Consider the following 19,245-nt stretch of genomic DNA (forward strand, 5'->3'; position numbering starts at 1 on the left):
AGTTGGAAAGTGAGACTGAGTTAACAGTGAGGAGCTAAGGTGTCTGTTAGATGTTTTATTTATTTTGTAGATCAAACTGTTGCACTAATGTAGAGAGTTGTTAAAGAAGAACAAAACTTGTTTAGATTTTACTTTTGTTGGTCAAATTGCTGTATTGAGTTTAAAACTGCCGAGTCCTATTTTATGAGCTGTTTTCTACTTTGGTTTTAGAAAGAGGTAGAACCAGTTCAATTACCAGTCAATTTATATCAATGCATTTTGACCAATAATCAAATGTCTTTTGACCAATAAAATATATCAGAATCTGGTAGCCTGTCTGTGCTACCAGAGTATTTAGCTTGCTAGTTGTGAGGCAAATGCTAAAGTGAGTGTTCATCCTGGAATGACGGTCATTATGCTATGCATAACTTTAATCTGATTATTGGATTGTAAATAGATAGTTGTTACTGAAACAAGGGTCAGATTAGAGTAACGCATTACTGATGTGTTGATGGCATCAGGCACGTGCAGAAGGAGGGGCTGGGGGGGCCTGAGCACCTGCCCCTTTTGCTCCTTGCCCCCAAGGGCCCTTTTGGTCAAACTTTTTTTTTTTTTTTTTTTTTTTGGTCTTATTTTCTAAGCCCTCTTCTGACGCATAATAACGTACTAAAATTATTTGTTGTTTACATTTTTAATAGTGTAATTCTGTAAAGACAAAATATGTCTGGTGGTCTAGCTCTGATTTACATATCTTGCTCAACTGCAGGTTTGAATATTGCAATACTTTCCTATAACAAAATAGACCTGCAGAAAGAAATTACTAATCAAATATCTTACATATGCATAGTTGTATGCTCTGTATAGAGATTTTCCTTAGCTTTGATTCCATATCTCACAATTTTGTAAATTATCATTGTTTATTAAACTCTGAAAGCTGAGAGGCTGTTAATATTCTGTCTAGAATGCGGTGAGATGTGCTCTTTTTTTGAGCACCTGCCCCTTTAGTGGTCCCTGCACGGCCCTGGATGGCATAATTGTTTGACAATTCTGCTGAAGCTATTTACTGATCTGTCAAAACATTTATACGGGAGAGGAACAGTTACTAAGATGATAGTCATACAGAAAGATGCATATATTAACCTTCATCCAAACGCCGGTGTTTCTTACCTATCCGGTGTAAAATAATCCGGGGAGTCCGGGAGAAATCCAGCAGTCTGCGCTGATCATCCATCTCTTCCTCCGACTTGACGATGATTCCTTTAAACTCTGTGAAAGTTTCTTCAGCAGCAGTTAACCGCTCGTTGATAAACTCGTTTAATCTGGACTGAAGACATTTTTAGAGAAACACTCGAACATTCAACGCAACAGACCGCGTGTAGTCCTCTTCCTCGTCTTCTTCAGGGTTTTATGACTGTCGGTTTTCCTTTTATTGCATTACCGCCACCTTGTGGCTCCTATGATCATCACAACTAAAGAGTTCTCATGCAGTGCCACTTTTCTGTGAAAAACGTAAAATCTTTTCATAAAAATAAAAGAAGCTGCAGTAGAAAAGAGAAAAGTACAACTAAGACAACAGACTAAATTATTGAAGACAATAATAATCAACCATACTTTGTACAAGCAAGATCAATCAATGTATAAAACTTAGTTTAAGAATATTAAAATTTTCTCTACATGTATGCACCTGTGTGCATCATCATGTGCTGAGTTAAATGCTGTTTTTGCCTAAAACTTTTTTCACAGTTCACACATGAAAACGGCTTTTCACCCATATGAGTTCTCATGTGAGCATCAAAAACTGAAAACGCTTTTTACAGGTCACACATGAGAAAGGTTTTCTTTGCTGATTTTGGTTCTCAGCCTCAGCAGCTTCCTGGATGATGACTTTGTTCCTGTTTGGTTCTGATTCAGTGAGAGATGTTTGTTCATAAACAGGAATCACCATGCAGGTATCAGTCTCCTGTTTTAACTTGACGACTTGGCGATAATTTCTTTAAACTCATTGAATGTTTCTTCAGCAGCAGTTAACCGCTCTTTGATAAACTCGTTTATATATATATATATATATATATATATATATATATATATATATATATATATATACACTCAAACATTTCACAAAACAGACCACGTGCTTTGTTCTTCCTCTTTTTCATCTTGTTCATCTTGGGGGTTTCATGACTGTCGACTTTTATGTTTTTACATTACCGCCACTTTGTGGATCATACGATCATCACAACTAAAGAGTTCTCATGCAGTGCCAGTTCTCTTTGAAAAACGTAAAATCTTTTCATTATAATAGAGGAAGCTGCAGCAGAAAAGAGAAAAATACAACTAAGACAACAGATTCAAATATTGAAGACAATAATAATCAACCATACTTTGTACAAACTATATAAATTAATGTATAAAAATAAGTTTATTAATATTAAAAGTATTTTTTTAAATATGTATTAAACCTTTACACAGGCAGAGTTAAATTGGAAAATATTATTTGAAACAAATGGTATCAGTTACATTGTCATTTTGTTTTAAAGAGAAATTTACCCAAAAAAATGTTGTATATGTGGCAACCTGGGGTGTATTTTCTTATGAAACTCAAATACAGGATGTTAAAGTTTACAATGTAGGAAACCAACAACTCCACCTGGAATAACTCCAGGAAAATGTAATGATAATGAGGACACAGGTAAGTCCTGCTGGAAATTATCAGACGAGATTCAGAAAGTTGTACAAAAGTTTATCAAACTTCAATGTTTTTAAATTAACAATAACTTGAAATTAAATGGTTAAAACAGTGAATGTATGGAAGTAAATATGTGCCATTAGGATTTGAATGGCACATATTTACTTCCATATATACTTATGTAGGCCTGTTTTTTGCATTTTGCACATAGCTTTGTTTGTTGTGCATTTCTGAAGGAACCCCGTAGCGAACAGGGAGTATTTTTATCTTGCAAAATGTTTTGAATTTTGTTGCAATAATGTACTAATCAGTTCCTGCAGCATAATTGAATACTGAATATCTTTCTTAGGGTGGCCATCACACTTTCTCTTGCAGGATTTTTCCATCTATTGTTAACATAATTTGTGAGATATCTGAAGTTTTATGTATTTTTCTTTAGTATAGACCAAGGTGTTTGCTTATTGCAAAGGAAGACACAATAAAAAAAGTCCCATATCTCTTAGGAGACTCCATATTATTAATTAACAAAGTTATCATAAAGTACCAACAAATTATCTTATGGTTTACATCAAACAAGTTTTTATTACTAGAATAAGACTATTTCTTTGTTCAAGGCTCATTCTCTCATTTTATTGTGGTTTTTCCCATCTAGACATTACATGTTCTTTTTTTTTCCTGTCAAACTTCATTAAGAAAAACAAAATGTCACTTGACCCACATCAAGTTGACCAGAAGATGTAAAGGAATACAAAGTTTAATGAACAGAAGACAGCTTGAATATTCCAGGAGTTTCAAATTGTTCACACAACACACCAAATTTAATCTGTATATTAACATATTTAAAATTCAATCCAAAAACAGCATATTGATCACAATCGGGTTTTGAAAAATGCAAGTTCATCATACAAAACATTTAGTATTTTAGAATAACAAAATATTTCTACATCTTCTCAGTCTTATTTTTCACCAATGACCAACCTAATGTTCTGTTTATGCCAAGAATATTTTTATATCTGGGATAGTTTCTACAAGAAGTGCTGCCTCATTTTGGACTAATTGTAGTTTGTTTAGATGTTTCTCTGGACCAAATGTCATTACTGCAAGTGAGATAAGACAGTTCTAGTGATGAGATAAAAGGCAAGTCACTGGTGAAAATGGAAAACAATAAAGGTCCTAAGCAACAGCCCTGTGGAATTGCACACAATTCTTTTAGAAATGAACTGCTATTTTAAAGTTGAGATGCATAACTAGCAAGAAGTAATTAAATGTACAAGTATACAAATAAACACTTTTAGTCATTAGTTTTATCTAACAGAAAATCACAATCAATCAGGTCAAAAGCAGAACTAAGATCTAACAGAACAGCTCCATCTACGTTAATAATCTTCATTAACCACGGTACTCAAGAACTTCTAACAACGTCCTTTATTGGGACACATTTACTATTGGAAATTGATTTTCAAAAACTCTCAATACTGTCTTGTTTGCCTAACCTTTTCAACATTAAAAGTGAACTTTTAAGCTGTTGCAGAATGGTTCTCCAAAAAAATCCTACACCAAAAGGACTTCTTCCCTGTGTGAACTCTCATGTTTATTCAATGAACGTTTTGATCTAAAGGATTTTCCGCAGGTGTTGCAGGAAAAGGGCATTTCACCTGTGTGGAGCAACATGTGATGAGACAAAGAAGCTTTTTGATTAAAACTTTTGCCACAAATCGTACAAGAGAAAGGCTTCTCGCCTGTGTGAATTCTCTCATGCTGATCAAGAATAACTTTACGGGTAAAGCTCTTTCCACAGGACTGACATACAAAAGGTCTCTCACCTGTGTGATTTCTCATGTGACGTGCTAAACTATTTTTGTCCATGTAATATTTTCCACATGTTGTACACTGGACACGTGTCTCACCTGTGTGAGAGTTTATGTGAACTCTTAAATCGTTTTTTCTCATAAAACTTTTTCCACAAGTCTGACATGGATAATGTCTCTCACGTGTGTGAACTATTAAGTGAGTTTTTAAGCAACAACTGTAGCTGAATGCTTTTCCACAGGTCACACACAAAAAGGGCTTCTCACCTGTGTGACTTCTTATGTGACTCAATAACTGATGTTTGTGACTACATTTTTTGCCACAGGTCACGCACGAAAGGGATTTCACATGTGTGTGGACTCTCGTGTGTTTAGTTAATAATTTTTTGCTTTTAAAAGTTTTCTCACAAGTGTTACAGGGAAAAGACCTTTCATCTGTGTGAAGCTTCATGTGAGTGGTCAAATGCATTGTTTGAGTAAAACCTTTGCCACAAGAGTGAACTCTGGTGTGTTTAGCCAAATGCTCTTTTCTAGGGAAGCTTTTTCCACAGGGCTGACATTTGAAAGGTTTTTCACCTGTGTGGGTTCTCATGTGAACCTGCAATAAGATTTTCTGATTATGACTTTTTCCACAGGTCACACATATAAAACACTTCTCAGCTGTGTGATTTCTGACATGCTTATTAATATTAGAGTTTGTAGTGAAGCTTTCATCACAAGTGAGACATTCGAAAGGCCTCTCATCTGTGCGGCTTCTCCTGTGTTGAGCTGAGTTTTCTGCTTGACTTTTCTTGTCCCTTCTGGGTTCTGAATGATCAACACAGTTTTTACACTTTATGGTTTCCTGACATTTCTCATTTTGCTCTGGCCCATTGTCTTCCTTTGATCCTGAGTCTTTATGGTGGCTTCCTTCTTGGTCCTGATTCTCAGTTTCATTACAGTCCTGAGAGATGATTTGATCTTTCATTAGTTCTGGTTCAACGAGGTTAATGTCTTCATGAGTCGGAGTCACCACATATGTATCTTCATTCTCCTGCTTCAGTTCAAGCTGATCTTCATGCTCACCTATGCAGATCTCCAATACCTCCTCTTTAATAAAGGGATGCTCTGGCTCCTCCTCTTTCATCTGCAGAGGTTCTGGTTCCTCCTGGTCCAAACTGGGATCCGTCTCTTGTTTACAGAGGTGCTGGTCAGAGGAATCTTCCTCTTTCCAAGCATAACCCAGTTGGTGGTCTGGAAAGGCAAACATACACAGGAGAAAGTCTTTCTATTGTATGCAAAACAACAAACAGTTCACTTTAAGCATTCCCTGAACATAAAGATGCTTAAAAAAGTATCCAGTAAAACTGAATTTAAACATTTCTTTCATCAAAAACACATTTCAGTCCAATAGACTTTGAAGGAAAATCCTGTCATCAAATGTAGTTTTTAATTTCAACATACAAAATCAAATCACTACAAAAATATTTTTCATTAACCATTTGAAATTTAAATTAATTACAATAGCTTGGAAAAGTTTGGAGTTTCTATAGCAGCCTGGAGCAGAAGTTGGGAGTCATGCACATTTTTAAAAATAACACAATCTGGTTAAGAAAGTACTGACATAACACAATTATGATTTATGTACAGAATTTAAAAAGTTAACCTGCTTTATTTTAAAAAGATCAGTTTGTTATTTTTGACTTGTTCATTAAGAATTTATAAATATAAAGTCATATTCAATGAATTACATTACGGGTTCTGATGTTTGACAGATTAATAGCATAACCTGAGTAGGTATTAGACAAACTTTTCATTAAACCCGTACTGCTGCATTAAAAAGTCTTTCCTGGCCCGATGTAATATTCTAATTCTAAATGTCATGTTTTAATTAAGCGTAAGCAAGAGATCATCATCATTAACAGAAATAAACAATTTAAAACATCAGTCTGTGTGTAACTAATCCATATGTGAGGAGAGAGCTCCCTGTATTCTTGGTGTGCCGCAGTTTTGCTTTTGCACAAAATACTTGGGGTCTGAATCCAGTTCGCTGAAGTAGAGGCAAACCTAAAAGTTAAGACACCAAACCCGGATGACTTGATTTGAATACCCTTGTTGTAGAACCGTCTAGTCCAGGTTTCAAGAGTCTAAGGTGGATTTATTCGCCCGTTAGACGTTTCTCCAAAAATAAACCACCGGAAGTGACTTAGCTTCATTGCCTAGTTTCCGTTAAAAAAAGAAAATCTTCTTAAAACGAATGCTTTAAAACCGTAATATGCTTCCTGAATCATCATTAGAGGTGTTTCATACCCGTTCTGTGTAAGATTATCTGAGGTGTCGAGGTGAAATCCGGGGAAAGTTTGCGCTGATCATCCATCTCTTCCTCCTTCACGATGATTTCATTAAACTCTGTGAATGTTTCCTCAGCAGGAGGTACCTGCTCGTTGATCGACTCTCCTTGAAGCTGGACTGAAGACATTTTTACAGCAAACATCGACATATTCAGCCCACAGAGGACCAGCCTACTAGCAGAAGGAAAGCTAGCGCTGCTAGCATCACAGTTATTTTCTTCTGTTTGTCTGTTGGCGGTTGAGAAACAACATTGCAGGTCACTACCGCCACCAACCGGTCTGAAAGGTGGACTGCAGCGTCATGATATCATGGTCATGTTGCCTGATAAATAATTATCAGGCAACAAATAATGTTGCCTGATAATTATTTTATCAGGTATAGTTAAGTTAATCAATCAAATCTAGTTCTTTTTTTTACTCTGTTTAGGATTCCAACCACTTGTCTGGTTACTTCCTCACAAAAAACTGAAGTCTAAAACAACAACTCCAATTATTTTTATCAATAAAATTTAAAAGGTCTTCAGTCTTCTGAGTTAGCACAGATGTGGTTGAATGACCTTCACAATAAGCAAGTTAATCTAATTTTTTATATTTCTTCATTATAGCTTCTAAACTACTTTCAATCATTAAGAAAATATAGGGTAAAATAAAACATGACATGTTAGTGAGCAGGAAATTCCTAGAGACAAGTGATAAATTGCTAAATCGTATTTCTTTCATGGTCGATAAATACAGCATTTTAATAACAACAGAAAGTACCATTTAGTTACTTGACTGTGCTATAAAATGGCTTTATCCATTATCTGTCTGGAAAACACACAGTAGTAGCTTGTTAAATAATTTTCTATTCAGAAATCAAAAGGCTTTTTATCCAAGAATGTTCAAACTAATCAAAAATTTAAACTTTATTGACAGCAAGAGCATTTTTCAGTGATTTCAAGATTAATTTTGATAGCAAACTACAGACTCCTGCCTTTAAAATCAGTTTGTTGACGTCCTAATATTTAACATTACATAATGTTTATGATAGATTTGTAAGACACGTTTACAGAAAGTGTATGGTGGATGATTTGTTTCAGGTAAAAATGACATTAGTAAACATTGAAAATCTCACACATTTGCACTAATTGGCAGTGAGACTGGTGTGAGTGCATACATGTTTGGTAAAAGAACAATGTGTGCTCTGTGCATTTTACACACACTCGCTCAATATGAGTTCTTGACTCTTTGCGCTTGGAACTGGACAAAGTGTTCGTCAAATGACTAAAAATATAGTTTGAACCTCTAGAAGAGTACAATTTATTTAAATACACTGGCCTTTCTTATGCTTCTTAACACAGAAGGGTTTTTAAATCAAGTAAAATGAAGATAAAACTAAAATAATTTCCCATTTAAATCAAATGAAAACGCTTTAATCTCATTAAACTCTCAGACAAAACATGTTTCCGTGATTTTAGGACTTTCAGCTCAGTAGTGAACTACAGACATCTGATCTCTTTGGCATCCTGATGTTTACAAGGTTTACAACTTTTTTGTAAAATAAAATAAAAACTGTTGGATTACCACTTAATAAAACAGTCAGTAGACATTTTTTCACATTTCCTCATCAGGTTGGGATTATGCACTTCGCGAAGGGCAACAGACGGCCGGGTATAAAAATCCACCAAAAAACAATCTGATTCCAACAAACCATCATCATTAGAGTCATCATAGTACCATATAAATAAACATGTTTAGAGTTTAATATATATATATAAGCAATACAGTAATATGTTTGCTGGAGAAAAAGATTAGTTTTCTGTTCGATTTGGCTTCAAGTTTATCAGACAAAAGGTCTCGCCAGTCAAATCTTGGTGATAGTGCCTGAAAATACTCAAGACAGCACTATAGAAATACTTGCAAAGCCGTTTTAAATCTACAGTATGTTAGGTAAATGGCCACCAGGCACTGAATACATTTGACATTTTTACCGCAAATGCTCTTTGCAGTTCTAATTTATTCATAGCAACATGAAAAGGCAAAGTACTGAGGTTCACCTGACAGAAAATGTTTGATTTGGAAGACAATTTCAGGAATAACTGAAGAAAAATATTGGCTTGACAGTTCAACAACGACAATTCAGCATTAATACCGACAGCACAATTTGACATGGCATAAGCAGATTATGTAAAATAAAAAAGCAGAGGATGGTATGGCAGCAAACGGGTTTGCAATCTGTAGGAAGGAATAAGAAACAACTGGCATGATGAGCAGAAAGGACCAAATCCTGTGAAACAAACAGTTATGAGAACTTTACTTCTGATCAGAGAAATGCACAAAAACAATTGAAGACAATTGAAAAGAATTGTAGTAAGCCATTACTCAATAAATCCATATTTGTTTATAACTATATGGGTCAATTAGGAAACACAAATGGCTGCTGTGGCTTCTACTTGTCACCAATGTGAGTGTTTTTGTTTTAATATTGTTTTTTATTTTAACAGGGGGTATGAGAATATTATGTTATAAATGTTATTCCCTCATCAAAAACATACTTGGTGGTGTTTGTTTTGATTCTTTCATGCATGTTTGAGAAATCATTTAATCTTCAGGGGTACCTAAACACTTGCTATCATAAAGTGCCACCTACTTCCATAAAGTCTACTTTCTCGATATGTGCTTCTGCTCCTGTAGACTAGTGGCAGCAGCAATTAGCAAACACCTGGTGGAACTGCTTGTAGGCTGAGCTTATATGAACTTCTTTAGTCCAACACTCCTAAGATGGTTTGTAAACAGCATAAAGTTAATATTTTCTACTGGAAGGCGTAGGAGCTTCTTAAAGAGACAGATGTCATTTTCAAGACATCACATTGTAAAGTCAAATTTCTTTAAAGCTATGTTTGATATTTACATAATGACAGGTCCTGCACAAAAGGGGCTTATCACCTGTGTAAACGCTCATGTTTATTCAGTGAATCTTTTCTTTTGAAAGTTTTTTCACAGGTATTACAGCGAAAAGGCCTTTCATTTGTGTGAATCATCATGTGTTGAGGCAAATAAGCTTTTAGAGTAAAACGCTTACCACAAACGGTACAAGAGTAAGGCTTCTCACCTGTGTGAATTCTAATATGCTTGTTGCAATCAGAGCTTGCGGCAAAGCTTTTTCCACAAGTGTTGCACACAAAAGGCTTCTCCCCAGTGTGAATTTTCATGTGTTTATTACATTCGGACTTTGTAACAAAGCTTTTTCCACAGGTGTGGCACAAAAAAGGCTTCTCACCTGTGTGAATTTTCATGTGTTTGTTCAATGATGGTTTGGATCTGTAGCTTTTTTCACAAGCATGACAGGAAAACACCTTTTCATCTGTGTGACTTCTCATGTGATCAGTCAAATTAACTTTTCGAGCAAAACTTTTGAGACAAATCACACACGTGAAAGGCTTCTCACCTGTGTGAATTCTGACGTGGTCATCCAGAAAAGATTTCTGAGTGAAGCCTTTTCCACAGAACTGACATTTGAAAAGGTTCTCACCTGTGTGAATTCTCATGTGACGTGTTAAACCTGTTTTGCTTATGAAACGTTTTCCACATGTCACACAGTGCGACTCCTCATTTGTGTGCGTTACAAAGTGAGTTTTTAAACTACCGCTGTGGCTGAACGCTTTACCACAGATGACACACAAATACGGGTTCACACCTGTGTGACGTCCCATGTGAACTATTAACTGACGTTTTTTAATAAATCCTTGTCCACAAGTCTCACACGAAAAGGGTTTCACACCTGTGTGAACTGTCATGTGTTCAATTAATGAATATTTAGATCTGAAAGTTTTTTCACAGGAGTTACAGGGGAAAGGTTTTTCATCTGTGTGAGTCCTCAAGTGATTAGTCAAGTGACCTTTGTCAATAAAACTCTTGCCACAAATGGTGCAAGAGAAAGGCTTCTCACCTGTGTGAATTCTGACATGTTTAACATAAGCAGGTTTTGTGATGAAGCTTTTTCCACAGGACAGACATTTAAACGGCCTCACACCCGAGTGAATCCTCATGTGTTTATTTAATGAATGTTTCAATCTGAACGTTTTTTCACAGGTGTTACAGGAAAAGGGCTTCTCACCTGTGTGAATTCTCATGTGCGCTGTTAAATTTCCTTGTTTTGTAAAACTCTTTCCACACGTACACTGAAAACGCTTCTCACCTTTGTGACTTTTCAAGTGCTGAGTCAAGTTACTACTTTCACTAAAAGCCTCACCACATATTTTACAAGAATACACAGCGGCTCCTGTGCGTGCTTTCTTGTCCGTTTTGCATTTTGAATTGTTGACACAGTTGTTGCCCTTCATGGTTTTCTGATGACTCTTGTTTTGTTTCCGCCCTTCATCTTGCTGTGATCCTGAGATTTTATTAGGATTTCCTTCGCAATCCTGGAGCTCAGTTTGATTATAAACCTGAGAGACAACTTGGTCCACAAGTGGTTCTGGTTTAATGTGGTACTTGTCTTCATGAGCTGGACTCACTATTGATGTATCTTCATTCTCCTGCTTCAGTTCAAGTTGCTCTTCCTGCTTACTTATGCAGAGCTCTAAAGGTTCCTCTTTAGTCCAGGGATGTTCTGGTTCTTGATGCTCTTCTTTTATCTGCAGAGGTTCTAAATCCTTCTGGTCCAAACTGGAATCCGTCTCCTTTTTGCAGAGCTGCTGGTCAGAGGGATCCTCCTCTTCTTTCCAAATGTAATTCTGCAAATCATCTAGAAAGGCAAACAAACACAAGAGAAAGGCTTTTTGTAGGTTATCTGCCAGTGCAATTAGTCCCAATTTGAATTTGGTGCCCGCCATTATTCCTAGGCTACACTATGAATGCAACATGCCTCCTAGAGTTAGTGTCAATTGTGATTAGATTATATCATGCTACTTATTATAGGTAATGATTTTAACCTTGCAGGCGTAGCATAAAGCAAAGATGCTCTAATTAATTTGCATTCTGAAAGAGCGGTTCACCATTATTTTCATGATTTGGAAGCATCTGCAGACAAATGCTGAATTTAGAGTAAACAAGTTAGCAAGTTTAGCATCTTTTGTTTTTCAAATTTGGAACAGATGTGTAAAATATACAAAAACATTAAATCCGTCACTACTAAATATAATCAAGTGATGCTGTTTTTCTTATCACTGGCTTGAAAACTATAAGATTTTTTATTATTATTTGTTTTTTATAAATAACATCTGAAGGGGGAAAATGTATGCACTCTTTTTGTACATTCTATGCTATTTTTTGTTTTTATTTTAATTTAAATACCAAAATATAAATAAAACTGTGATTCTTTAAAATGACAACGGATTAATAGATTAAAATTACAAGTCAGGCAACATTTAAGGCTATAAAAAATGTTTGTTTAGCTGGACTGAGGACAAAAATGGCTCTTTGTACTGAATTATAACTATTATTAAAATATAGATTGTCATAGGATATAAAACCAAACTGTCTCTGGTGACTGTTTCCTCTAATACACGTGTCAAACTCAAGGCCCGGGGGCCAAATCTAGCCCACAATATCTTAATTTGGCCAAATACACCAGAGGAAAGCGTAAACAGAACCTTCAAGATAAAAAGTGTGTGATTAAATATTTTAACTGTTTGCTGCCAAATTAAAACCAGTCACTCCACTTTTCACCAATTACACAATCAAGGAAACTCATACAAAATCAACAGATCGCTGCACTATTTTAGCTCTAATGTATAATTGAGAGTTTATCGCACATTTTCTGCAAAAATGTTCAAAAACATTGATTATAAAATTATAGTCTGATCAAGATGGAAAACAACAAAAATCTAAATTATAGAGCAAATATTGCTAAATGTCTTGCAAATATTTCTGAATTAGAAGTTATTTGGATTGCAAAAACAATCACAAAGTCCTAGATGGATTGATCAATGTGAAAAACTTTCAATATTAATTAATTTTAAGAAATATTTATCACAGCTACTTACTAGTATTTTAACAGTATGATCATGGGTTTTATTCTGGCACAACAACCGTCCAGTTGGGAACATTCATAGCCCAAAATCAAAATCAGTTAGACTCTAATATAAACGCTGGTCACATAATACAGTGTAACATTGTTTCATACCAGTTCGGTGTAATGCGGTCCGGGGCGTTTGGCTGTCCCAACCATTTACCTCTTCCTCCTTCTTCACGGTTCCATTAAACTCTGTCAATGTTTCGTCAGCAGAAGTTTCCTGCTCGTTGCTCAACTCTCGTTGAAGATTGATCGAAGACATTCTGACTGCAAACAGATATTCAGCCCATAAATGGATCAAAATCCGCAGAATGACTGCAAGCAGAAGGAAAGCTAACGTTGCTAGGATCACGTCTTAGCTACTTCTTCTTCTTCTTTACACATTGAATCAGGTCTTTACCGCCACCAGCTGGTCTGGAGGGATAACAGCAAGATACGGTTTTGATTTTCTTTTCTTTTTTTTAATCGTTATTAACTGCATGTACAACAAATACGGCATCAATAACAAATGTATTCAAAGCTGAAATAGCTAGCACGGTCTGCTTCCAAACACAAACAAGTGAGAAAAAACCAAAACACAAACCGACAATGAAAAGTAATCTATAAACCAAAATAGATAAATAAATGAGAAAAAAATATTTTAAAAAATTATTTAAAAAATATTTAAAAAAATGACTAGATAGTTTATTATATGATTCATTTGTTCATTAATTTTAATAGATAACAAAAGGTGGCAGAGTTGTTTGTGTAAAGTGGGGATTTTTTTATTTATTTCTTTTCAAATGACAATTGTGAATGAAGTATTTGCCCTTTTGAGTTTCTTTTCTTTTCTCAGGGTTTCAAAAATAATGTAATTTTTAGAAAATTCACATAAGTTTGGAATTTCAGGGAAATGCTGGCTAGTGCACAAGATAATTTATGGAAATGCATCGGGTTATGGTAGTTAAAAATTACCTGAATTAATGAGCTACTTCTACTTAAATGAGGGTGATCTAGTTTGGTTTTAATTCAGAATATGAATCGGTTTTCTGCTTTATCATATTTCTGAAACAGTAATATTGACTCCAACTCTACAGCAATCACATTTTCCATTGCCGTGTTTACCGAAAATGAAAAAAAATATATTTTTAGCTCGTCCTTCTTTTGCTTTTGTCACCTCATTTTCTATTTTAATAAATTTTTAATCTCTATTTTGCTGAAGCTGATTCACAGCTTATTTGTTGCCATAATATGTATGAATTATATGCAATAGCATGACTAATAAATAGTTGATCATTAGGCTCATCATGTATACGGAGCATGCTCAATTTATATTAAAATCTCTGATCTGCTACCAAATAATTACCTTGTTCTACTGTGAACTGGAATCCAAACAAATAATTTATCTTTATGGTTCTGAGTCTAATATTGCAATAACATCTCCTGTGTATGCTGAAATACCGTTATTTATGCCTTTCCCTGCTTTGAGTTAAAACTCTGGTATAATGATGTGAAACTGTCTGGAAGAATATTTACACCACCTACTGCTGCCATCTTCTGGATTAAGTAGGTATTTCATTTTTTCCTTCTGCTAGAGGTGACCACATCACCCACGCAACAAAAACTCCTGGACAATTTACTTAAATTTACTCCCACATCAACACTTTAATATACACAATGTGAAAATGAAAATATTATCTTCTTAACTCACTTATTGGTGTCTTTTTTAAAATAAGGGTGGTGCTGTTTCTTTGTGGGATATGAGTGAATAAATGTTTAGCTCCAAACTGGAGAGTTTCAGTCTCATGCCATAGCATCAACACAGATCCAGCTGCGCTGATTTATTTTCAAAGCATAAAACTCCACCTTCACAATTGTAGGTGAACAGAAATGTGATCGATGACTCTCAGGTTGAATGTGGAGCCAAAAGTTTCCCTGAAAGTTCTCTTCTGTGTCTCATGCGGTGCATTGTCCAAAGGCTGTCCTCCTGTCTCAGTGAAAACTGAGAACCAGGCAGTTCGCACAGTGTGTTTTTTTTTAACTGAATCATTTACTTTTGTAAAATGATTCAGTATATTTTGGCCTTCCTGTATTACTTTAATCAACCTTTTCTGTTCCGCATCAATTCAACAATTAAGGATGACTTTTTTCACCTTTTCTCCAACCAAACCACATATTTTACACACAAAATATAATTTTGTGACTGATCATCCAAATAGAAAAAGGAGCATACCGCACCCAGACACTCAAACATGTTTTTTCTTTCCGTTCCACACTGTGTTCACATTTCTTTCCACATTTCTTTCTGATAGCCAACCAACATGTTCAAACTCACTTTGTCTTGAGTAATCAACTAAATTTACCAAACATTGACCACAAAAATAATGAATGCAATCACATTCCGTAAACATAATCTGACCACTTTAATACCATTACAAAATATAGATAACTTTTTTTAGATTGTCTGAAAATGTGACAAAACACCAAATATCTTTTGTCATTCATAGGAAACCATATTAAAAATTAAGGTTTTTTTTATTGTTTGATCAACTTAAGGAGTAACAGCCACAGCAGAAAACAAAAATATGAGGAAAACAAATTTATATTTTAGAGGTACAGAGCACATCCAAAGAATCAAAAGCAGCAGCACTGAAATTAGTTGCTAAATTTGCACTTTAAAGAAATTAAAAAGTAGAAAGTTCAAACTTCTAGAGGAGTTTAGCATCTCTAAAATTTTTATTGTTAATTCAAATGACTTTTTGCCAAGTCAAATGATGAAACTCAAGAATTTAAATGTTAAATCAAATGTGAGAAACAGATTTAAACATTTTTCTAATTCCGATGCTGGACATTTTTACAAGGCTTATAATATAAAATTTTTTCTGTTGCACGTTTTCAGATTAATTGTTGGATTACCAGTTAAAATGACACACGGACATTTTCACACAGGTCACAGTAGCAAAAAGGCCTCTTACGTGCATTCTTGTGGCTTCTCATCTGTGTGAACTCTCATGTGTTTATTTAACGAATCTTTTCTTTTGAAAGTCTTCTCACACGAATTACAGGAAAAGGGCCTTTCATCAGTGTGATGTGCCATGTGAGAAGTCAAATTACCTTTTTGAGTAAAACCCTTGCCACAAATCATGCAAGTGAAAGGCTTCTCACCCGTGTGAATTCTGACATGCTCATCGAAAACAGATTTTCTTGTGAAGTTCTTTCCACAGAACAGACATTTGAAAAGCCTCCCCTCCTTGCCAGTTCTCATGTTAACCGTTAACTGACTTTTGTTAATCAAACTTTTTCCACACGTCATAAATTGCAAAGGTTTCTCATTTGTGTGCGTCATGAAGTGAGCTTTTAAGCTACTGCCGTCGCTGAATGCGTTCCCACAGATCACACACAAAAAGGGCTTCTCACCTGTATGGCTTCTTGTGTGAACAACTAACTGGTGCTTTTGATTGAATCCCTTTCCACAGGTCACACACAGAAACGGCTTCTCGCCCGTATGACTTCTTATGTGAACCTTTAACTGATTTTTTTGATTAAACCTTTTTCCACAGGTCACACACAGAAAGGGCTTCTCACCGGTATGAATTCTTACATGTTCTTTCAGTGAATGTTTTGATCTGAAGGTTTTTAAGCAAGTATTACAAGGAAAAGGCCTTTCATCTGTGTGACACTTTATGTGATTGGTCAGATGCCCTTTGTCAGTAAAATTTTTGTCACAAATCATACAGGAGAAAGGCTTCTCACCTGTGTGAATTCTGCCATGTGCATCAAGAACAGGTTTTGTGGTGAAGCGTTTTCCACAGGACAGACATTTGAAGGGCTTATCACCAGTGTGAATTCTTGTGTGAACCATCAACAGGTATTGTCGATTAAAGTGTTTTCCACAGGTCTTGCACACAAATGGCTTCTTACCCGTGTGAACCCTCATGTGTTCATTCAGTGAATCTTTTCTTTTGAAAGTTTTTTCACAGGTATCACAGGAAAAGGGCCTCTCGTCTGTATGGAGCCTCATATGAGTAGTCAAATTACCTTTTTGAGTAAAACTTTTGCCACAAATGGTGCAAGAGAAAGGCTTCTCACCTGTGTGGACTCTGACATGCGCCTCAAGAAAAGGTTTGGTAGTGAAGGTTTTTTCACAAGAAAGACATTTGAAAGGTCTCTCACCTGTGTGAATTCTCATGTGAACAGTTAAATGTCCTTTGTTTATATAACTTTTTCCACATGTTGCACATGGAAAACGCTTCTCACTTGTGTGATAATTCAAGTGCTGAGCCAAGTTAGTATTTTGAGGTAAGAAATCACCACATCTCTTACAAGAACACAAATTGCCATGTCTTTTTGGTTTTGAATTTGGACACTTTTTACGCTTTATGGTTTTCTGACATCTCTCATTTGGTTTCGGTGCTTTATCTTGCTTTGATCCTGAGTCTTTCTGATGGTTTCCTTCTTGATCCTGGTTCTCAGTTTCATTAAAGTCCTCAGATATTATCTGGCCTCTCATTGGTTCCGGTTCAATGTGGTCATTTTCTTTGTGTGAAGGAGTCAACAAAAAGGTATCTTCAGTCTCCTGCTTCAGTTCAAGCTGCTCTCCATGCTCACCTATGCAGATCTCCAACACTTCCTCTTTAATCCATGAATGTACTGGTTCCTGCTGCTCTTCTTTCATCTGCAGAGGTTCTGGTTCCTCCTGGTCCAAACTGGAATCACTCTCCTGCTTGCAGAGCTGCTGCTTCTCTTTCCAAACATAATCCTGTAGATCATCTGGAAATCAAACAAAACACAGGAGAGAGGGTTTCTATTCACTTTAATCTATGCATACAAACATGCTTTGAGAAGTATTTAGTCCTAAAATTAGCTGAATCTCAGAAGATTTTAGTCTCAATGCATTTCAGTTCAACAAACCATTAGTACGAGGCAATTTTATATCTGTACAAAGAGAATGACAATTCTACAATTTCCATGAATAAAAATGTTATAAATTTTTAGTTTGAGCTCTTGAAGCAGTATGGGCTTCCTTAAAACCTCACATTTTAACGCTGCTCAACCATATGGCATGTTACAATGGTGCTGTAAGTCAAGCGTCTCTACCAATTAATATACTTTATTGAACTGCCACGAATCACAAAACTATGTCTGAAAGATTCTGTCAATCATATGAAACAATCCTGTTTAGGTTTAAAGGGTTTTATAGCTTTCGAATAGGAACAGATTAAAAATATTCAGGACATTGAGAAATTAGGTGAATTCACCGTTAGCCGTTTCTTAGAGCTGAAGCTACAACCGGAAGGCAACTTTATCTTCGTTCACCGCTAATAAAGCAATTAAAAAATGACATTAAAATCGCAGTCGGCATTAAAACGTTAGCATCGCCTGTATCTAATACCTTTTCCGTGTAAAATAGTCTGGGATGTCCGGGAGAAATCCAGCAGTCGGTGCTGATCGTCCATCTCTTCCTCTTTAACGATTATTTCTTTAATCTCCGTGAATGTTTCCTCAGTAGCAGTTAACTGCTCGTTGATGAACTCTTGTTCAAGCTGGACTGAAGACATTTTTATAGCAAACACTCATATTCAGAAAAGAGATAATCAGACTACAAGTAGAAGGAAAGCTAACGCTCTTCTCCTGCTTCTTCTTCTTCTTGATATGTAATGGCGGTTAGCAAACAATTAAACAGATCGTTACCGCCACCAACTGGTCTGAAGCCGACCGCAAAGACCAAGATACTATCATGCAAAATATGTCAGAAAAATATAATTAAATATCGCCTGTGGAAGAGCCAAAAATATAACTGTGTAATATTATGATGGTGGTTTATGTCTTTGAGCAAAAGCACTCTCTAGTGAAGTGCTTGGAGCTCATAAAAAAGTTCTGTGTGAAGGAAGATAAAAGGATTTGAGGTAATTTGATTTTATATTCTTAATATTTCATATTCACCAAGCCAACGCAGTTTATAACTCAACAATAATTTAAACTTTAAACCAAACAATAGAAACACCTTTAATGCTGTTAAACATTTAAGAAAAAAAAATCTGTGGTTTTTGGACTTCAGAATAAAAGTGAACTACAGACACCAGCCTGTAAACAAAGTTCTTTAACATTCTGAAGTTTTAATATTTTACAGGTTTTACTACATAATTTTTTTACACAAACTGTAGAATTGTCATTGTTGATAAAACACAGGGCAACAGCTAAACTGTTTTGAACAAAAATCTGAAAAAATAATGAATACAAGAAAACACAAAGATGACAAATTATCACGTTCAGCCTGTTGCATTTTCCCTGCTTCAAAAATAATTTACTTCTAAAATATGTAACCAAACGTGAAAAAGTTCTGCCGACTGAGGACGTTTCAGTTCTGCAATTTTTCCTCAGTAGCTTGGTTGCTTTTCTCTCATTAAGGTTTGCACCACAGCTAGTGCATTTCTCAAAACAATTAACACAAAGTGCAACAGCATCACT

General features: G+C 35.5%; 3 protein-coding genes across 5 annotated transcripts in view; all 3 read right to left on the minus strand.

Moving 5' to 3' along the window:
* The window catches only part of LOC106936297 (zinc finger protein interacting with ribonucleoprotein K-like), a gene marked incomplete at its 3' end in the record, with an annotated part of 17,538 nt that extends 16,143 nt beyond the window's left edge, over positions 1 to 1,395 (minus strand). The window contains exon 1 of the mRNA XM_015017175.1: positions 1,147 to 1,395. Within this exon, the coding sequence (XP_014872661.1) occupies positions 1,147 to 1,210 (64 nt within the window). The remainder of the gene's footprint in view (positions 1 to 1,146) is intronic.
* Positions 1,396 to 8,194: 6,799 nt separating this feature from the next.
* On the minus strand, positions 8,195 to 13,207 carry LOC106936303 (gastrula zinc finger protein XlCGF57.1-like). Of its 2 annotated transcripts, XM_015017185.1 has the most exons (3): positions 12,910 to 13,207; positions 10,315 to 11,529; positions 8,195 to 10,062 (listed from the first exon to the last, which is right to left on the minus strand). In XM_015017185.1, the coding sequence occupies exons 1-3, from the start codon at positions 13,058 to 13,060 to the stop codon at positions 9,725 to 9,727; spliced, it is 1,704 nt and encodes a 567-aa protein (XP_014872671.1). In that variant the 5' UTR covers positions 13,061 to 13,207; the 3' UTR covers positions 8,195 to 9,724. The 2 variants fall into 2 exon arrangements, with proteins under 2 accessions (XP_014872671.1, XP_014872670.1); XM_015017184.1 differs by having other exon boundaries at positions 8,195 to 11,529.
* Positions 13,208 to 14,603: 1,396 nt separating this feature from the next.
* Positions 14,604 to 18,460, minus strand: LOC106936301 (gastrula zinc finger protein XlCGF26.1-like). 2 transcript variants are annotated; one of them, XM_015017183.1, is made up of 3 exons: positions 18,170 to 18,260; positions 18,036 to 18,095; positions 14,604 to 17,547 (listed from the first exon to the last, which is right to left on the minus strand). In XM_015017183.1, exon 3 carries the CDS (start codon positions 17,450 to 17,452, stop codon positions 15,749 to 15,751), a length of 1,704 nt encoding a protein of 567 aa, XP_014872669.1. In that variant the 5' UTR covers positions 17,453 to 17,547; positions 18,036 to 18,095; positions 18,170 to 18,260; the 3' UTR covers positions 14,604 to 15,748. The 2 variants fall into 2 exon arrangements, with proteins under 2 accessions (XP_014872669.1, XP_014872668.1); XM_015017182.1 differs by lacking the exon at positions 18,036 to 18,095 and having other exon boundaries at positions 18,170 to 18,460.
* Positions 18,461 to 19,245: the final 785 nt, after the last annotated feature.

This window comes from Poecilia latipinna, unplaced genomic scaffold (genome assembly GCF_001443285.1).
Source record: "Poecilia latipinna isolate Pla-1442-1.1 unplaced genomic scaffold, P_latipinna-1.0 Scaffold2115, whole genome shotgun sequence".
Classification (NCBI taxonomy): Eukaryota; Metazoa; Chordata; class Actinopteri; order Cyprinodontiformes; family Poeciliidae; genus Poecilia; species Poecilia latipinna.